Below are 21,233 nucleotides of genomic sequence, written 5' to 3' on the forward strand. Positions count from 1 at the left end.
GGCATGGGTAGTCCGATCACTTTAATTTTATCATATATTTTTGTAGGCATTATATCGTTATATGCTATTAACTTGGATGATGTGAGTTTGTTCGCAGATTCATCCTTTACGTTTTTAGCGGTGTTGAATCATGTATTCTATCAATTTGAATGAATGAATATCGTTTTGCTTTTGTCAAAAAAAAAGTGCCCAAAAATAGAAATTATTGATAAGTTTTATGAAGCACCTATTAGCATTTCCCTATTAGTAGCATATTACAATTTTAAAGTGAAGCACAATGTATTCATTAAAGGAAATGAGCATCGTAACCACTCACCACATGCTTCAGTTATTTTGTAAATCTAAAAAATTTCATACCTCTCACACCAACTTATCCACATCTTAAATCATTATCATTGAAATTTTAGTTTGTAAATCAATTGATGATGTTGTATTTGAGTATGGTACATAAATTCTATCATACACCCCATATTATATGCTACATACTCCCTTAAATTCGAGTTCGTTTTATTTAATGATTGTGACATATATTTTTGTGTCTAATGTTTTTTTCAAACTCGCTGACCAATGACTATCATTTATCTTTTATTCTTACCTTTTTTTTTTCTTTTCAAGTAGGTGATATTCCGAATTCATGGTCTGGACATTCCCTTTACACTTGGTTATTATATGAATAGAGGTGTTTTTAATTTTTTTTTTGCAGTCTAGTTATAGGATAGTATGAGGGAGAGTGGTTGTATTGTGTGTAGGGTTATATGATAGTAGGAAGCGTGACAAAACTAACTTAACAATTAGGTGAGTGGTGTTGTGGAAGAAAATGATAGAAGAGAAAGAGGGATTGGATTGGACAATATTTTGTTATACCATCTATCTTGTCGCCTTGTCCTATACTCTTTTTTTACAGGTATTTTCTTCTGAATTTGGCAGAGTAATAGTAACATAGAAATGTATGAAGGAGTTGAATTGGTTTATGAATTCCAGACTCACAAAAATATTATCATAACAATAAGGTATTAATGTCATTAAAAAAATTGATTTATGAATTGGGTGTTGAAAATCAAGTTTGTTAAGTGATATATAAATGTTTATTAAAAAAAAGTGATATATAAATGTTCTATGCATGGTATGGACCATGACGGATCTCAACTTGCCTTATGGACTATATTATCGTATACTGTATTCTTTTTGATAATGGTATTTTATGCCCCATGTGTTGTTAATATTTTTGTGTCTCTAAATTAGAATTGAAAAAATGGATTTATAAGATTGGAACATGTTTGGTTTTCAAGTTTGGGGTGCTAAATAATATACTTTGTGAATGCAAAAGACAATTTTTTGTTTTTAATGATTTATTTTAACTTCCCTTAAAAGAAAGTTGTGCTTCTTTAAGTTGTCAAAAGAGATAACCTTGTAAAAAAAAAAAGTTTGTTTATGGTTGTATTTATGAATTCAGGAGTCCATAAAACCCTATACAATTTTATACGAAAATCAATTTGTATCAATAGATCGACACAGACACAGTGGGGCATCATTGAATAAAAAATAACGGTTTGGATGAACTGGTATGGTTCTCGATGCATATTTTGTTGATATTTATTCTTCTTAAAATACTGACATAAAATATTAACTTAAAGCTCACATAAATAAATAAAACAATGCTAGCACAATTTCCTGATGGGATAAACCTGATAGATGCATCCCGGTTGACAAGATTAAAATCTATATAAAGGGTAGTGTGAATGAATGACACATATTCATCGGTTTAAAAATGAGTGAATTTTTCTTGAGTCCCTGGGGTTTTGGGCTTTTTCCAAGCATCTTGAATGAAGTAGGCCTCGAACAAAAAATCTCCGCAAAACCTCCCCAAATCCCCCATCCAGTAGATCTGGCAACGCCGACTCCTACACCACCTCCCCTGCCGCCAAAAACCCTCAAGGAGTTGTGGCTACTGCTCAACAAAACCAATGGCATCAGTTTTGTTTAAAACAAATTATTTGTGCATATACCTTTATACCCTATAATATGTGTGTGTGTGTAGTTTACTGAAAACATTTGGAGTTAGTGATGGTTTCAGTGGACAATATGAGGAGGATTATGTATTCTAAAAGAAAAAAAGATTTGTATGTAATGTGACATTATTAGGATGTGTGGTAAGAAAGTAAAGTCTAAAGTAATGAGAGAGAGAGAGAGAGATGGAGAGAGAGAGAAGAGAAGAGAGAGAGAGAGAGACTACATAACAAATTTATCCTAGTTCATTATCAACCGGATAAGTTCAGTCCACCCTATTAAGCGTGATTTTGCTATCTCAACTGAGAGAGAATTATTTCACGATAATCTCAGATTACATTACTCAAGGTATCCACCTCAAAATTTTACAAAACATTAATCTTAGTAAGTCCATTACCCCATCATGACCCGATCACCAACCATGATACTTAGGTCACTTACCCGACAACACAACCATGATGACCTCATCAATTATTCAGTTTCACATCCAGGATGATCCTATCACTTACCCAATTGCATAACCATGGAGAGTTAACGACAATGATCCTGACTTCAAAGTCTACTCCTTCATCTCACAACCTTTGAGGTCTAGTCTTTAAAGTCTCGGCAGACTATTCAGTGTGTTTATAGTCACTCTTAACTTTTGCAATTTGTCACTACTAGGCAGGGTACAATGTCAGGTTTTAGTTTATATCTGATTGATACAAAGTCATGCAGGATGATAACTCTCCAATTGAGGATATTACACAAGAATCCTATCTCAATTCAAGAGTACTCATGACTTCTTGATTCCTTTTCAAATGATCAAGACAATTCTCGCTTGAGAGGATATTTCACTAAGTTCTTAAACCATGTTCTTGGTTTATATTTGATTTCATTTTCAAATAATGTCATATGACTTTTTTCTTTTAAGTGCGTTGTTTTGAACACTATCACCGGTTGTTGGTCTTCACATGGAAGGATATGGTGTTTTGAGACACCGATGATGATTGTAGTACAATAACAACTCTCTCAACTTGAGTAGTTTTTCTTTATATAAGTTTGAGAATCCTACTATTGGATAATACAAAAAGAGATATAGTCATCGTAAAGATATAAACTTCAACGTACAAGTATTTGTTATATTTCTTTGTCTTTAAAGTGACTACTCTGTTGAAGAGCTCTAAGAGAATCACATATTTGTACTTGAAGATCTTAATATCTTCTTAATCAAATCAGAGCTAAGCACATGATCTTCAATTCTTTATTCAAATGATCGTCTTGATATTTGAATGCATCGATAACACAAATGATTGATTATTCAAATAGTTGAATATGATGTGAGTGTAGTTGACCTTGTAGATGATCATTATGTCCAAACAATGGCTTTGACTTCTTGCACAAATGATGTGTTTGTTGATAATGCGTTGGTCGGAGGACTTGCTTCTTTGCTAAGAGTTTGATCAACTAGTCTTGTGCTTGATGATCACTTGTCATTTCCTCAAGGATAATATTACATCTTCTTTGTTTGGACATTCAACCATTGCATTAAAACCGGATGATTGACTTTATTCTTCTATTTGTCTTATACTAACCTGCATGCTCATAGACATAGTTAGTAGACAAATTGTTCCTTCAATAATTTATCTTTTTATCATCAACACATATTAGATATATTGTTCTCTGAATCTACGTGTTATAACACATTGCTCAACACAAAACAAGAAGTTGCCAATCTACGAAATCTTGAGATTTTCTTTGAAAATGTCAAAATGGTTTCTCCTGCCAAGGTGCAACTAATCATTGCATATGGATGAAACATCAATTAAAGTGAATGAGATTAGAATGATCCAAACCATATGTAAAATAAAATTATTTGGGGTTTGATCCAATGTGGACCTCGAGAGATACATGGAACGATTATGCGACCCCTCTCTCTGGGGTGGTGTAATTGTCAACATTGCAAAGTTCAAGTTAGTGTATGAGTGAGTTGGAGTGAAAGGTATGAGTGTTCAAATCCAAACTGATTCAAAATAAAACTGTAAGCCGATCCAAAAATAATTGAAAACTGCAAAAAATTAAATATATTTACATGCGTTTGGATGTTGATTTGTAAAAACCGCTCGGATCAAATCAGATTTCATATCACTTTTGAAAACCAAACCAAACAACAAAAGTATATTTGAATACTTTTTTATTCTCTTATTAGTATTATATATTGCATAAATCTAGTTTTTTTTTATATATTGCATTATTATTTTTTGGTTAAGTATATTGCATTAATATATATATATATATATATCACTACTTCATATGTTTTGAACAAAATCGACCATTTACATTATGAAATGGTAGTTTTTTTTTGGTACAAAAGAGGGCAAAAGCCCAAGAAGAAAACTACACAACTAAACGAACATTCCGAGGCAGGCAAGCACCGGATCTGTCATCAAAGAGAATATTTTGAAGCTCCCTCGGAGGAATCTCCGTTACATGGAAATCAAAACCATTCAAAGTTAAATTGAAGTTAGCTAACCAATCAGCTGCTCTATTGCCTTCACACTAAGTATGGCTAATTTGAACATGCCAATTCATGTTTTTAAACTCATGGATGCGCCAAATCAAGGTAGGAGCACTCCCGTTAATATTGCAATTTCTTGTTATCATGTCGACCAACTCCTTGGAACCACTTTCAACTTGAAGGTGAGTAATCCCCTAACTCCTAGCTAGCTCCAAACCCAAATGCATGGCCCACATCTCTGCATGAAACGCATCACAAGCTCTAATTTTACGAGCATAACTGATCAAACAAATGCCATTGCTATCGTGAAGAAGGCCACCACATCCAGAAAGGTTAATTAAACTTTTATGCGCACAATCACAGTTGAGCTTGACCCAACCATCTTGAGGCCATTTCCACCCAATGAAAATAGTATCCATTTGATGAGACCATCCAGTCACATGTTTTGTTCACAACTATCAATCTCCATTGCCATCTTGAGAATAACATTTGTTGGATTATTGGGACGTTGAAAATCTTCTTCAAATATGCTTTTGTTCCTCCACTTCCATAAGTACAAACACGCCACAATGAAAATGGTCTGCCAACCTTTTTTGTGTGCTCCTGCAAATTTGTTGTTTAGGTTGTCGAATATCCAATCCCTAGAATTCAAAAAAAAAGAAATCAGTAATGTAATTAGATGCTAAAAGCCTAATCCAAACTTGGGTTTCTTGAACGCAATCCCTTAGCACATGGATTGCCGTTTAATCTTCATTTCCACAAATTGGGCAAGTGGGGGACACCCCAATCCCCCATCTACTTCTACGATAATTAGTAAGGAGACGCTGATGGGCCGCAATCCACATGAAAGTTTGAATTATGTGAGGACCCTTCCAATCCCATATGCTTTTCCAACTCCTCTCAACGGAAATGTTACACTCTCGTTGGAGGTTGTAGGCACTTTGTACAGTGAAGTGAAGAGTATTGGTTCCAATCCGCCCTATTGCATATGGGCCATCTGTGTCCTTTGGTGCTGGAATTGCCACCACTTGATTCATCACGTCGTGCGGAAGGTGAGTGGAAAGAAAATTGATATCCTAATCTCCTGCACCTGTCAGAGCATCTTTAATTGCAAGGGTAGTATCAATGGTAGTTTTTTAATATACTTTATGTTATATTTTACATCAAACACTCATTATTTTATAGTGCATGTGTAATATCAATAGTATATATAAAGTAAGGTTTTTTATGCCACGTGTCACTTCCACATTCATTCTCAATATTTTTATTATTTTTTCTATTTTTAAAAACCAATATTTTATTTAACGTAAATATCTCAACAATATTTTGATCTCATCCACTCAATATTTTCTTTAAATTTTTATTGAATTTCTAATATTTTATGTAGTAGAAATATCTCAACAAAGTTTACATATATGATAATATTTTATGATTAAAAGACTCCAATTTCTTTATTTGTTTTTAGGAAAAGAAGCTTCAATTAGTTATTGCTAATCTTTTAGCACTGTATAATTCAATTAGTTTTTATGTTTAAGGAAAAAAGTGTTCGATTAGTTTTTATTTTTGATAAAAAAAGGGGTTCGATTAGTTATTATTTTATCTTTTAGCAGCATATTCTAATGCAAATGTTAACTATAAATAAATAAATTTTCGTTAATCACATATTTACATATTTTGAGCACAAGCAGAAACCCCAAACCTTCTTTTCATCTAACATTTTTCCTTCTTCAGATTTGCTAAACACCAATTTTATTATTTCTCATACATATACTTTGATATATATATATATATATATATATATATATATATATATATATATATATATATATATATATATATATATATATAGGGTTTTGCTAGAAGACACATTTTATGAAGGTGTCTTTTAGCAAAGTTATAACTAAAAAGTGGAAATCACACCTTGAGCTTTGAGCTGTGACTTGCTAAAAGACACCTTCATGGGTGGCTTTTAGCAATACCCATATATATATATATATATATATATATATATATATATATATATATATATATATATATATATTCAACCACTTTCTTCTCTTTCAATCGATTTTTTTCTCTCATACGCATGTGCCACGAAAAAAACCCATGACCACATGTTTAAAGGGACCTAACACTCTTACCACTTGGACTAATTCATTATTGATTTTGTTACACTTTTTATTCTTGCATTGGACATTCATCTCATCATTTATATTTATTTTTAATATATTATTATAATTGTAAATTTAAATAAATTCAATCTAATATACTTATACGTGTATTCGTGCACACAAACTTATAAAACTATTTAATATCTAACCCGGGCAACGCCGGGTCTCTAAACTAGTTAATAGAAAATGGCATGTTGCATTAATTCAATGAGCCTTGATCCAATGTAGACCAAATTTTTGGAGAACCCTAAATTATGGAGAAGAAAAAAAATCCACATTATTTAAATATATTTTATTTTAATTGAAAAATAATAATTAACAAGTGTAGTATATGAATGAAAACTCAAAACATAAGCATAAACATAAGTAACAACTTTTAAGTACATTTAAAATGAAAACTCAAACTTAAAACTCACAACACCCATAGAGTTCGGATCTCAATCACAACACCTTTTAAATGTTTTTTTTCATGTTTTAAATGTCGTACAGTATGAGATGACAATTCAACAACAAGATGACAATAAAATGTTGTATACAAGTACGTGTATGCAAATAATTGCATGTGTATTATTAATGAAATCTAAAGAAAATGGTATTATAATCTTCCTTGTACCAATTTACTGAACAGACGCCGCAATTGAAAATTCTAGAAGTCATATTAGATTTCAAACCAACCTGGACTAAAAAATTCTCGTATTTTGATTCATGCTCGTATGGTTTGATACTTTGGTCCAAGTGAATCAAATCCAACCAAATTCATCCTTTGCATTAATTTTTAAAAGGACTTGGCCAGTGTCATTTGAATTTAGACCGTTTATGAGCTCCACCAGAATGATAGACTACGAATTCAGTTTGGTCCTTCTAAATTTTGGAGTAATTATATTTGCAAAACCATTTTGTGTCAACTTTTGAAATATTTGAGAGAAGAAAGGAGAAGGTATAAACACACAGAATATAAATAAAAAAAGTTATCTAAAAAACTGTCAAAAAATAATCATATAAATATTATTTCTCAAATTTCTATTTTTTTTATTACTTTACAATTTTTAGTCTATATCTTCATATAGACTACAATTTTTATAACTTTACTAATTATTTTAATAAGAAAGTCTAAAACATGATAACTCAACTTTTCATAGCTAGATTTTATTTATCACAAAGTTGAACTTTGCATTATCATCGTCCTTTTCTTAAAAATGATAGTTGAAATTGCCCAAATACGATTTTATATGTTAAGAGTCTTATGTGTGAGACATCATTCACTATACAAGCTAATTTTGTTTGATTGAATTAGACTCATCTCATTTTTTAAAACAGTATTATAGTCTATCAAATATAAATTGGATCATTCATTATCAAAAAAAAAAAAAAAACAACCATTGTCTGATGACAAATAGAGATAATACTATATGCAAATTTTTACAATACATAAACTACTACCAAACAGCCACAACCCCATTACACATCTCACAACACTTTAAGACGAGTATAAAAGAGATAGTCAAATACAAATTTAAAGTGTTTTCAACCGGTGCATCTTATATCATAGAACTACAACCCATATATACTCCATTTTTCCATCACATGTATCTTTTTAGCCAACACCAACAAAAGTTTAAGTTTTCGTATCCATTGCAGTCTTTAGGACCGGTCCAACAGATTATGAGGCCTAAAACAAAAAATTTAATGTGGTCTTTAAAATTATTATTTTTTTAACAGAATATTTATATAAAATCAATTTTGTGGAGACCAAAATTTGAATTCATGATCAAGAGTAATTGAGGCTTTTTGATAATCAGTTAAACTATTCAAATGTCTGTAATTTATCTGTCATATTAATATACTTATAACTAAATTAATTTTTTAGAGACCTTTTTTTTCACCCAAAATTTTAAGGTCTAAAACCCTTACTTGGATTGCTTGGTCCTTAAGCCGACCTAAGAGTCTTACTCAACTCGAGATCTTAATGTTTGCAATTGCGTTCATATAATATCCGGTAAAAATAAAATAAAGAGGAATGCTAAGGTCACACCCTCTAACACTCTCCTCTAACACACTCCAATCACAATTGGCCACGTCAACCACTTATTATTTTATTTTACCTGCTAACCGGCTGTGTAGGTGGAGAAACTACCATTTGTAAACAAACCTTGTTAACCTTAGCTCTCAATCTCAAGCTCCTTCCAATGGATACACAAGCTCTCAAATATAATCATAATAACACTGTTACCCCCCTTCAATCTGTCTTGGTCACTATTATTGCCATGGCCATTGTCTATGTCCAAAACTCTTCTAGTTATTTCTGAAACATCTTCATCGCAAGATCTATTGTATTTTCTGCGAAATTCAAGCTCTCTCTCCCCAACATATAGATCTGCGATGAGATTAAGTGGCCTTTTTTGTGTCTATTGTTTGCAAACTGTCGAAGCCACCGATTTCTAAACGATCTAAACCATTTTTGAAGTATGGGTTCAATTTTTTCTGTTTAGTTTTTAATCTGGGTTTGTATAAGAAGAGTATCATCAACATTTGCTTCAGTTGTGAGATTCTGTTTTGTGTTGTTTAAACCCTTTTTATGTAATTCTGACTTAAATCTTTTTTGTTCCTTACAACTTTGTGGCCAAAGTACAAAATTTGTCCTGAACATGTTTTCACTTGCCAATGAATTTCTGATCTGGATTGTTGTAGTTTGTTTTTGGTAAAGGATGGATTGTTGAATGTGAGAGCACGATGGAAGAAACTTTTGGGAGGTTGCAATTGCAGATGAAGACAAAAAGTTAAATCTAAATGATAAAAAAAAATTAAAATAAATGGTTACACATTCTATTAGTGAAACCGGTAACAAGTAAAATAAAATAATAAGTGGTTGACCTGGCCAATTGTGATTGGAGTGTGTTAGAGGAGAGTGTTAGAAGGTGTGACCCTAGTATTCCTCTAATATAAAATAACACTGGCCTACATGAGATTGATTTGAATTAAATCATACCAATTATCTGCATCAAATTTGAATTTGGCTGCGGGATCGCAACTTTAACAACAATAATAATATAATATTATGAATGTAATAATTGATACGCGCATTAAAGTTTGCTCACCTCATATGCACCTAAACGGAAAAAGACTAGAAAAGCACTAAATGTTCAAAGTTTCAAATGGCATATTTTGCATTCATACGACAATCCTGTCCACATATTTTTATTCTAGTTCATTCAAAAACATATAAGCCTATACTCAATCGAGGAATCAAATTTATACACCTCCATGAATCAAGTCAATTCATGCATCCATCGGTTGAAAACTAAATAACATGACACATAATTTCAAGACAAGGACTACCTATATATAAATACATGCAATTCATGATCATAACAAAAATTGTTACCAAATAACGTGCAAATTAAGAAATCCAAAATTGTAACCAATTTTTTTGTCATGGAAGAGGCAAATAAGAAGGGAGAAGAAGAAGTGAGGTACCGTGGTGTAAGGAGAAGGCCATGGGGAAAATATGGGGCTGAGATTCGAGACCCATCGAAGCCAACTGGAAGACAATGGTTAGGTACATTTGACACAGCTGAAGAAGCAGCAAGAGCTTACGATTGTGCAGCCATTCGTTTGAGGGGTGCTCTTGCCATTCTTAATTTTCCGGATGAATACTTTCATCATCTTTCTTCTCTATCGTCGTCATCATCGTCATCATCTACTAGTACCAATGCCAATGCCAATGCCAATGCCAATGCATGCTCTTCTTCTACACAACATAAGGAAGTTATTGAGTTTGAGTATTTGGATAATAAGGTGTTGGAAGATCTTCTTGGGTCATCCAAAGAATATAATGAAAGGAAGCAATAGTCTTCTACCAATGGCACAAAGTAAACAACTTTTTCATGTCATTTTCTTGCCATTTTCCCTCAACTTGGGCAATCTTGTGCGAGATCTTTACTACCAATTCTCTAAACTATTTTAATAGAAAAATGTTAGTGGTTGGAAGATGAGAAAATTTGATAGATATAGTGTCCCAACCCATATAATTAGATTACATCTTCAAGTACTATATCTAAACTTGTATCTTCAAATAAATGTTTAAAGTTTAGTTGATCTCCTAGAAGACTTAGTCCCACCTCCCCCACCTTAGGTCTGTAGGAGCTTTTTAAAGTATTTTGTTATTATTCAATAATAAATTGAGGGATAATGGTAATAAGTAATTAATTATATAAACAACACATTGAAAATGAACTTAAAAATGCAATTAACCGTAGCATAAAAGTATATATCTTATTTTTGTTATTTATTTTTTCATTGTTCCAAATTATCAATGGAAGATTCCAGCAGCCAAAAAGAAGATTTTCATTCTTCCAAATTATCAATGGAAGATTCCAACAGCCAAAAAAGAAGATATATAATACTTTTCAATGTCCTTGAGACTAATGAAAGGGACCTCTTCTAGAAAAGGTCTAGTGTGCTCTTCAAATTCCATAATAACTGGAAAATTACTCTTCTTCCTTTTAAAATTGTTCATTCCCTTATCTCAGCAGGAGTTAGCTCACGCACGAAATTTTTAAGCATGAGTTAACTCACACTGACACTTTTAAGATCGATTCAATCACTTTTTAAGTCATGTCAATCGATCTTAAAAGTGTCAGTGTGACTAACTCACGGTGAAAAAGACCGAGCGTGAGTTAACTTCCACTGAGATAAGGGAATGAACAATTTTGAAAGGGAGAAGAGCAATTTTCTATTAACCAAAGATAACCCCCTTATGGACCAAAACAAACCAAATTGGAATGAAAATTGCTATTCCCACTTCAAAAATTGCTCTCCCACACCTCAAAAATACCTTTTTATCCCCAACGACAATTCGATTATTAATTTACAAATGAGTATGATCCATTTTGATTGACTCATGAAAAACAAAGGACTCATGATCTAATTCTTCATTGGTTGATTTAAAATAAATGAGTCGTGATCCAGATACTAATTTACAAATGAGTCATGATCCATTTTGATTGACTCATGAAATTCAAATGATTCGTGATCCTTTTCTTTATTGATTGATTTAAAATAATTGTATCATGATTAACTTTAATTGAATGATAAGAAAACATTAAATGAGATGAAAAATGTAAAAATGTCACATGAAATTTTGATTTGATGCAACCTGATTGTTTTTTTTTGTGGTGGTCGGGGGCAACCTGATTAGGGACGGATCTACCTACAAAGGTATGTAGGCTTGTGCCTACACTAACTTTGTAGAATTTTATTTTTAGGTAGTAATAATATAGTAATAGATAGTAATAGTTGAAATTTTGATCAAATGGCCCACACAAACCACACAACACTTTTCTCTTGGCCCACACATATACACACACACCTTGACACAACAACACAACTTTGTCAAGAATCGGATGCGAAATCGCATGAGAGATGAATGGTTAAACAATTATTTAGTTACTTATATATATGTGGTGAATTTATATATATGTGGTGCCCCCACTTTTCAAAATTTCTGGATCCGTCAGTGAACCTGATTGTTTATTATAGAGATAGAGATTGCAAAAGAAAAAGATATAAATCTTTACAAAAAAAAGAAAAGAAGATATATACATAAAAAATATCATTCCTTCCTTATCCTCATTTCTCAAGGGAATATTTTCTTACAATGGACAAATCTTGCAATTTTTGTAATATTATTATTCAAAACTCTCATAATTTTTTGTGATTATCTCAGGTTATTATAGCCAATGTTCATTGAAAGATATTTCAGTAACCCAGTATGAGGCAGGAGTAGTGGAGTATATGCCAGAATGGACTGTATATATCTCCAACAAATGCCATTGTGCTCAAAAGAATGTCAAGTTAAATTGCACTGGTTTTCAAACCAGTCTAGGCATAATTCCTTCAGTTTTGAGTGTCTCAGATAACAAATGCGTTCTCAATGATGGCGAACTTATCGACAAAAACCTTTATATAGTCTTCTTCTATGTTTGGGATAAGTCATTTCCATTAAATCCAATTTCATCAGAGATTATTTGCTCTTAAATAGCCAATGTACCTTTTATAATAGCCAATATATAAGAATAAAATTGAGTTTAAAGGATATACACCTTCACTTTCGGTGTAAACTAATTTTACACTAACGTTCAATGAACATCCGTTGTGCATTTATTATTATTTGGATCAGAGCGTAACTTTTGATCGACTTATTTCATAGATTGATCAATTCACGAGCCACATAGAGCAAATTTCATTATCCAACATCCGTTCGGATGTATATATTTGAAACAACACTACCAAATATGTATGATATGAATACATGCATTAGAACAGAGTGCACAATCAAAAACTATTTTAAAATTTCAATATATTAACGGACTATATTATGACCACACGTTACACATTCTAGGTCAAAAATTACTATCACCCCTAATTTTTTTGCTCCATATGCACACTTCTAGACACAGAAGATTTTGTGTTATGAAAACCACACCCTTTATAAATATGTTGAGTAAAAAATAAAGAAATATGATCGATGAATCTAAATAGGCCAAATACCTCCCTCGGTCCTTTAAGTTTCACGTTTGTAACAGATAGGTCCTTTAAGTTTCAAAGGTTACAGATAGGTCCTTTAAGTTTCTAAGGCTTCAGATAGGTCCTTTAAGTTTCGAGTTTGTTTCAGATAGGTCCTTTCTATCAACCTCCGTTAAGGACCTATCTGTAACCTTTGAAACTTAAAGGACACTTACTCATCCTTTATGGTTATTTTTTTTTTTTTTGATAAATTCATCCTTTATGATTTTGTTCCACTTATTGTTGAGACTAAATATTTAAAATATGAGAAATGCTAGGCACTTATCAAGGAATTATAAAAGAAAACTTTACATTGAAAATAATGTATTATGTGTTTTGAAAGTTAAAAAAGTGTTCTTTTCAATCCAAAATCTATCTTTTCTTTCTATTTTTATTCCTTAACTAGTGTCTCAGGGGCATTGGTTAGCATGACCCTTAAAATTTATAGTCTAAACTTCACTGAGTCTCATAAATACAACTTATATGATAGTTGCAAAGACATTTAATACGTTGAAGCATGAGTTCAAATACAAAATTTATCACACTTCTCAACACTTGGTGTGTGTGAATTTCACTGCTAGACTCTTTAGGGAAAAAAAAAGAAGCTTTGCTAACATTAACAATGCACAAATTAGTAAGTAGTTCAGTGATAATACAAGTTTGTAACAAGTTGTATGTGGTTCGAATTTGCATATAGTATTTTTGATATTTTAGGCAAAAATACAAAAGAAAATGCAAAAAATGTTGAGCATAAAAATTTATCTCAAGTCCTCTTAAATATAAGCACACCTTACCACTGACTACTACGAGTATAGAATAATAAGTCAGAAAAATTCAAGAATATTAACTTGTTATTTTTGTGGTCAAAGAATATTATCTTATTTAGGCTTAAATATGCATTTCGTCCCTGTAATTTGGACCTGTTTTGATTTTCGTCCCTGCAAAAAAAAAATTTAAAAACATCCCTGCAAAAAAAATTTTGTTTTAAAAAAACGTTGAAGTGCCATGGGTGTGCACACATGGCAGTTGCTGACTGTGCAACTTTTGCCACGTGGCGCTGACGTGACTTGCCACATAATATTAAATTTTAAAAAATATTTTTAAAATTCTGAAAATAATTTTAAAAAATAAAAAAATCCTAAAAAAAATTTTAAAAAATTTCCGTTTATATAATTTTAAAAAATATAATTTTTTGAAATATGAAAAAAAATGGAAAATTATATAATTTTTTAAAATCAGAATATATAATTTCGAAAATTATTAAAAAATCTGATTTTTTTAAAAATATTAATATTAATTTCGAAAAAAATCTGATTATATATTTTTTAAAATCATGTGAAAATAATCTGATTATATATTTTCATAACAAATCATAATGCGTTTAAAAAATCTGAATATATAATTTTTTAAAACTAATGCGTTTAATAAATAAGAAAATTTGAACATATAATTTTCAGATTTTTTCCAAGAACTTTAATTTTTGAAAAGTTATTTTCAGCAACTGCCACGTGGCCAAAACCATGCCACTTCAGCGTTTTGGTGGGGCCAGGGACTTTTTTAAAACAAAAAAAAATTTACAGGGATGTTTTTAAATTTTTTTTTTACAAGGACTAAAACCAAAACACGCCCTAATTACAGGGACGAAATGCATATTTAAACCTCTTATTTATTAGTTACTTTTTATTTTTTTACTGATGTCTTTTATTCAGATAATAGGAGAAACACAAAGGGGTATACAGGGAATAAATAATTCATGAAAAAGATGAAAAGGGAACAAATACTTGCCAATCCATATGAATGAATGCTCTCTGATCCAGAACTCCATCAAAATTATTCATCCATGAAAAATCTAGCTCCGATTCGTTTATTTGTCCAGGAAAATTTGATCATCCTTGCAAAAATTTATTGGACATTTTTTCTTTGGATGCATGCATAACAAAATGAACCTATGAACCTAAATATAAATAGTAGTATAAAATTAAAAAGAAAAGAAAGAAAAAAGGGCCGGAGAATGGCATAAATATGAATAATATACAAAAGGTACAAGTCATTTTTCTTCCAAGCGTCGCAGCACCGACTCAGCAAAGTTCTGTTGCCTACAAATGAGTGATTGCCAATATATTCAACAACATGACACATACAAATTAACTCAAACTAACAGACATGACAGTAGAATGTAAATTTCTAACAAACAGCATTAGTTGCATTTTGCAACAAAAGTATTTATTTATTTATTGAGTATATTAATAATATTTAACCAATCTTATTTGTAATGTAGGGCCATTGAATATTGTTAAACACTAATACCATATTTTGACATAAACAGAAAGGTTCAAGTTAAGAGTGTATACGGATATGGTTGAGTTGGTTTAGGTCAAACAGATTACCTGATCTAATCAAAACTCACCGGTTGAGGTTGAGTTGAAATCAGTTTTCTGTCAAACTCAAACCAACCCAACCCATTGACGAATGTTTTGGGTTGGATCGGGTTATAAGACATAAACATTTTAAGTTGAAAAATATTAATCTAAATGATAACACTTATGTCGCAGGCAATATATGACAACACATTGGACACCCAAAAAAATTAGGAATTTGAACTTACTTTCTTTCTCTATGCTTTGGGCTAGGACGACTATACTTCAGATATCCATCCCAAGGAACCATCTTAAGGCCAGCACGAGTTGAGATTATGTCTCTAACCCTGCACAATTAAAAAAAATAGACAAAATTTCAACACTGAGAGAGAGTTCCAAACATAAGCCTCTGTATATAATCGAGGTCAAAGATTATTTACCTTTCCGCAAACTCGATGGGTGTCTCTCCTGGCTTTAGATTTTGTGGCTCCAAGTACCAAACATCACAAACAACAGCCCAAGATGTCATTAGCTGCAACAGATGTTTAGTGAATGATTGCCTGCAAAGCATGAAATGCAGAATCTTTATTACATCAATACACAAAGTATGTGGTAGAAGTAATCAGTGTTGTCAATTATAGATGGCAGGCCATGGCGCAAAGTCAAGAATCCTCCATAAACTGCTATCCTTCATGAATTGGTCACGACGGTTATCAAAAAAACTGCCACAGCAATTTGCAATGGCGCCACCATGGCCGATATTTTACAACACTAGAAGTAATTAACATGAGAAACATCTTACTTTCGACTGTTCCAAAAAGCATCAACAAATATTTTGTTATACTTGATTGCAACTGGGCAAACTGTGCAGCCAAGTTCGAATGCACCCTAAACACCATTAAAAGTCACACGGCTTCAATAAAGAGAACAGGAACATGAACAGAAGAGAGATCAATGGGTGCAAAATAACAGAACAACAAAAGAAAAGCTATTGCACGAATATGATAACATAAGATTTTACACGACTGTAATTGCAAATGATTCACATACCTTCTTGAACATGACTGTATAGTGATTATTTACACAAGTTCCCTCAGGAAATATGAGAAGAGGATTGTTGTCAGCTCCCTGGACATGTTCCCTCAATCTAGAATATGCATAATCATGCAAGTAAGGAGGAATTTGAAACAGAGATATATTTTCTAATATTTTTTAGTTATACTAACTTTCTTGCCACAATTTCTCGATCCTTTGCTTCTGATCGATTGAACCAAATACATCCTACACTCTCCAAAATGGTGCTTTGCAACAATCCTGTACAGTAGCATACTTTTAATATAATTTATAAATAATTTTAGTCAAGAAAAGTTATGACAACAATTCAACATTACGAAGCTATTCTTTACTTCATCCATGATTGTTCATCATAAGCCCTACTCTTCCTGACGTCCACTTAGATCACCTAACAGCCTAAGATAGAGCGCCTAAGGACAAAGGGAAATGAACCCATCCCCCCTAAAAATCTTCGGTTGAGCAATTCAAATTCTGTTAAACTCACAGTGTGATCATACAAAAAACTAGCAAGTCCATATGTTTTTTTTTTTTTTTATAATATCTCAATGTTATCTTTAAGTATAATTGACCATCTCTTAGAACTTGTTTTTATAATTTATAGTTATTCTCATGATTTATTTCATGTTTGATTATAATTAGGAAGGATTTTAATATTAATATAAATAAGGGTAAATTCTGTCTTTTGGATCATCAATATATGAAACCATAATCATAATTCTAAGTCCGTATTCCTTCCTGTCGTTAATATCTTAAACTCTTAATTCAACATAGTACCAAAGCAGTACCGCCCTTTTGGATCATCATTACTAATGCTTTGCCTTTTGTATAATCAACACATAAAATCGTAGTCATAATTTGAAGTACTTATTCATTTCTCAAGTTATCTTAAACCTTTTAACTTTAACAACAAATGCTTAGCTCATAAAGCTTCTCATCTGTGATAAAGATGCATGTCCTATGTAATTAAATCATACTCTATATGCTTACCAACCCATCCAGGATGTTTCTGCATAATAACAGCAAATGCAGTCATCTGTTCTAAGACAATGAAATCAATCATGGAAGTGTGATTGGCCACAAAAACCTGTTAAGAAAACGAAGGGAACGGTCAATTAGTGATTAATGACATTTATCTTGCCTGAATGTGGAAATAAGGAAAATACGACAACATTAATAGATGCTAGACAAACCTGTTGCGGTCGCCTGCTGGGCCTTGGTCCATGGTACCTGACAACCCCAGTCCAAGATGCAACAAAGAAACTGCATATCATCTCTACCAAAGACCTCTGAAGGAAATAAGAAATTTAAATACATTTAATTTGATAAACAAAAGGTTAATGTGCTGGAATTAATACCCAGCAAAGGGATAAAAAGAGAGGGCCTTTAGAAAATATACGCAAATACATTGCCTGACAGACTAGAATATTGAAACAACTTGTATTTAGTAGTCCACTACATACAACAACCAGTAATCAGGTAAATCATTACATAGAGGGCATATTTAAATCATGTTCGCCAAACATTTGGCCAAATCTTGTTCAATTGAACTTCAAAAATAAAAAGACCCTTTCTCCACAGGTGGTTTTCAATATTCAACATATTTCTACGAACTCCTCTGTAGTCTAATTGACAGTTTGATTTTTAAATGCAGCCATTTTAACAATGTTTTCTTTCTGCAACTGACCAATCTATTAATGGATATTAATGTTCTTACTGCAAGAGAAAACCCTTCACTTTTTGTAGTAAAAATTAAAACAAAATGTAAGGAAAATGATATATTTTCCCCAATAGGTGAGGCAAAATGAACTGAGACTAGAGAATAGACACTTAAAACCAAATGAAGCTAAAGTTTTGAAGTCATTTTAATACTCAAATAGAAGTACAGAAGCAGATACCAGAAAATGGACATAAACCTGAAGTATATATACTTTTTTTTAAGAAACAATATTAGCATACCATTCAGCTTAAACATCAGTATCATCAAGACAACTGAAACCCAGAAATTTGTAATGTTTCTAGATGAGGTGAAAAAAAGAGAAATCTGAGAGGTTGTTTATCTTTTATGCTGTTAGAATGGTCATTAACAGTAATTTCAGTAGAAATGGGAAATAGGAAAAGATGGAATGAATCATGAATAAGTTGAATAATCACCTCAATACTCCTCCTCAGCTTGTCATGTCCTTTCAATAGAAAGTGCACTGGGATGAAGGAGGAAAGAAATATTATCCATCCTATTGTTAACACAAGAACCCTGCAAGATCAATTAGGATAGCATCATTTTTCCAGAAATGGTGACAATAAAGGAACTCGTTAAATATGAAAAGCACCAAAATAAGAGAAATAGGGCCAAATACAAAAAAAAAAAAAAAAAAAAAAAGGTAAATTAGATAGTGGAAAAGACAAAGTTCAAACCATGTCGTAAAATTAATGTTTTCCTAATATACTGTCAATCTTGGTGCTTAATTACACAATCTGAAATCAGCCAAGCAGACCCTATAATAGCCAAGCTTAATTGTAACAGTAAACTGCATAGTAATAGGAATAAGCTAACCTTGCAGGGAATATTATCAAATATCGAGCAAAAACTCCAAAACACCACAAAGGGAACAGATAAATATTCCAATTCCATGGTTCTGGAGGATTTGACTTGAAACATCTTGTGAACGAGTCCTGGTGCAGCATAAAAGTTTTTGAATGTGTGAGAAAGAGTGACCATCAAAGCTTAGCCAAAACGGAAAAAGAGGTTTTAGTTTATAACAAAACAAGACAAAAATTCAGCTGAATTCCCTTTACATATATACGCACAGACACATATATTTGTTGATATTGTGATTTTAAAATATAAGTCTGCATATTACCATAAATAACCTAAACAAACATGAGAATGGAACAGAAAAGCTGAGACGTAAGGATATTTGTTGCAATAAGAATGTAAAATTTCAAAAGATGGATAACTCGTTATGTTGGACTTAAACTTCTCTCTACAACATTTTCACCACAATTCGTTCTCTGAAAGATAATCGCCGATACATAAAAACCACAAAAACAGTAAGACAATGAATAAAAGATGCAGGAAAAAGCTTACATCTACTATAGCACCGGCTGCCTCAGATAAAGTAGGAGAAATATCGAGCAAGTCGTGCCTGAAAAAAATATCCAGAAAAAAGCAGAAAACAAATAATATTAAAATCACAACCAAAACTCCATACTTCAAAAAAATAAAGTGAAGAGAATACTGCTTCTTTATTTCTGACTTATATTCTTTATCCTAGTCAAAGTACATACATAATATGGAAGAGAGAAGACATACAGGCGAAGCTTGCCGCGAGGTTCTTGTTGAATGGCGGCTCCTGAAGGGAGGTAATCCTCAATGTTGGGTCGATCAAGATCCAATTCGGAACTTGACGACTTAAGTACTCCAGAGCTATTCATCAGTGTTGTGCTACTACTTCTTCAAGTGGTTTCTTAAAAGAAAATGCAAAGTTTCAAATCCTGAAAATTGACCTATTTTTACTTATGTGGTGAAGTTACTGAAAAATCAATTGAATCCTAAAATAACTGAAATATAAACCATGTTTAATTTCAAATGGAATAGTCAACTACTTAATGCTTTGATTTCTAAAACTAACACAAACCAGTGAATATATCATGGCCTGGTCCTAACAATTAAGTTAATTCAAGTAGATTATAGCTTATCATTATTTATCTCAATTTTACCCCTGTAATCATAATTGAAAACAATTGAATATTAATTAAATATACAATTTTTAAGTCATTTCTTATTTATAATTGACAAAATTTGATTTTGATTGTGTAAAACTGAGTTTGGCTCAAAAGTTTGACTGTAATGGGATTAACAATAAGTTTAAGGTTCTAAATGAATAAAAACAGAGTTTAAAGTGATTTATGGCTCAAAAGATTGAATATCAATAAAAAAAGGAATATCGTTGACGTACCATTTGGCGGAAGTGAGCAAGAGTTAACGATCTGTCATGCCGGAGCAGTGAACAGGGGCGGATACAACGATGATGAACAGTGGGCGGAAGTGGCGAGGTTTTTAACCAAGATTTATTATTTCAATTATGTCTATTTTTATTTATTGTTTTTAGACGCATTTTAATTATTTGGTAAGGAGAACACTTTGAATCCCATGTTTGAATACAAATATTTTTAACCTTATACAAAATAGTTTATGCAAATAATAAGCTTATATTTCTAAAAAAAATGTTTTTTGTGTTATTTATAACCTTGTGAAAGTAATTTATGAAGATATAATTTTTAGTTGATGAGAATTCATGAGTTAAAATAAAAGCTTATTTATATTTCATAAGTTTGTACATAAGTCAATCAAAAAGGAATTTTTTTTAAAGAAATAAAAAAGGATTTATTAATACAAACTTCTAGATGCATTTGTTACTTTTAGACAAAAAAAAATTAGAAATGAGACATACTGAGATAGAAGAAGTAACAATTTTTCAATTTTAAAGTATTAAATATACAACTTTTAATACAAATTTTTTATCATGAATTTTGTTTTTTTTCTCTTAAAACAAAACAAATTGC

At 31.7% G+C, this 21,233-nt stretch overlaps 1 protein-coding gene and 1 pseudogene across 3 annotated transcripts; one reads left to right on the forward strand and one right to left on the reverse strand.

The window, feature by feature from the left end:
• The first annotated feature begins 9,659 nt into the window (after positions 1–9,659).
• LOC146945591 (ethylene-responsive transcription factor ERF098 pseudogene) lies at positions 9,660–10,856 on the forward strand (annotated as a pseudogene).
• Positions 10,857–15,020: 4,164 nt separating this feature from the next.
• On the reverse strand, positions 15,021–20,760 carry LOC146945592 (glycerol-3-phosphate acyltransferase 9-like). 3 transcript variants are annotated; one of them, XM_085743926.1, is made up of 13 exons: positions 20,627–20,760; positions 19,981–20,134; positions 19,756–19,813; positions 19,222–19,340; positions 18,822–18,921; positions 17,861–17,956; positions 17,658–17,754; positions 16,823–16,910; positions 16,647–16,743; positions 16,399–16,484; positions 16,037–16,156; positions 15,845–15,943; positions 15,021–15,335 (listed from the first exon to the last, which is right to left on the reverse strand). In XM_085743926.1, exons 2-13 carry the CDS (start codon positions 20,100–20,102, stop codon positions 15,287–15,289), a joined length of 1,131 nt encoding a protein of 376 aa, XP_085600052.1. In that variant the 5' UTR covers positions 20,103–20,134; positions 20,627–20,760; the 3' UTR covers positions 15,021–15,286. The 3 variants fall into 3 exon arrangements, with proteins under 3 accessions (XP_085600052.1, XP_085600050.1, XP_085600051.1); XM_085743924.1 differs by having other exon boundaries at positions 19,981–20,162; XM_085743925.1 differs by having other exon boundaries at positions 19,981–20,174.
• Between the last annotated feature and the right edge of the window lie 473 nt (positions 20,761–21,233).

This window comes from Medicago sativa, chromosome 2, assembly GCF_051527215.1.
Source record: "Medicago sativa cultivar Bolivia chromosome 2, Bolivia_mono, whole genome shotgun sequence".
In the NCBI taxonomy this organism is placed as follows: Eukaryota; Viridiplantae; Streptophyta; class Magnoliopsida; order Fabales; family Fabaceae; genus Medicago; species Medicago sativa.

Excerpts from the sequence above, each read along its gene's own strand:
- LOC146945592 (XM_085743926.1), bottom strand. The coding sequence starts at position 20,102 with ATGAATAGCTCTGGAGTACTTAAGTCGTCAAGTTCCGAATTGGATCTT. Across the intron at positions 18,922-19,221 it reads TTGATAATATTCCCTGCAAG|GGTTCTTGTGTTAACAATAG; the intron begins GTTAGCTTATTC and ends TTGATCTTGCAG. Across the intron at positions 15,336-15,844 it reads CCAAAGCATAGAGAAAGAAA|GCAACAGAACTTTGCTGAGT; the intron begins GTAAGTTCAAAT and ends ACTCATTTGTAG.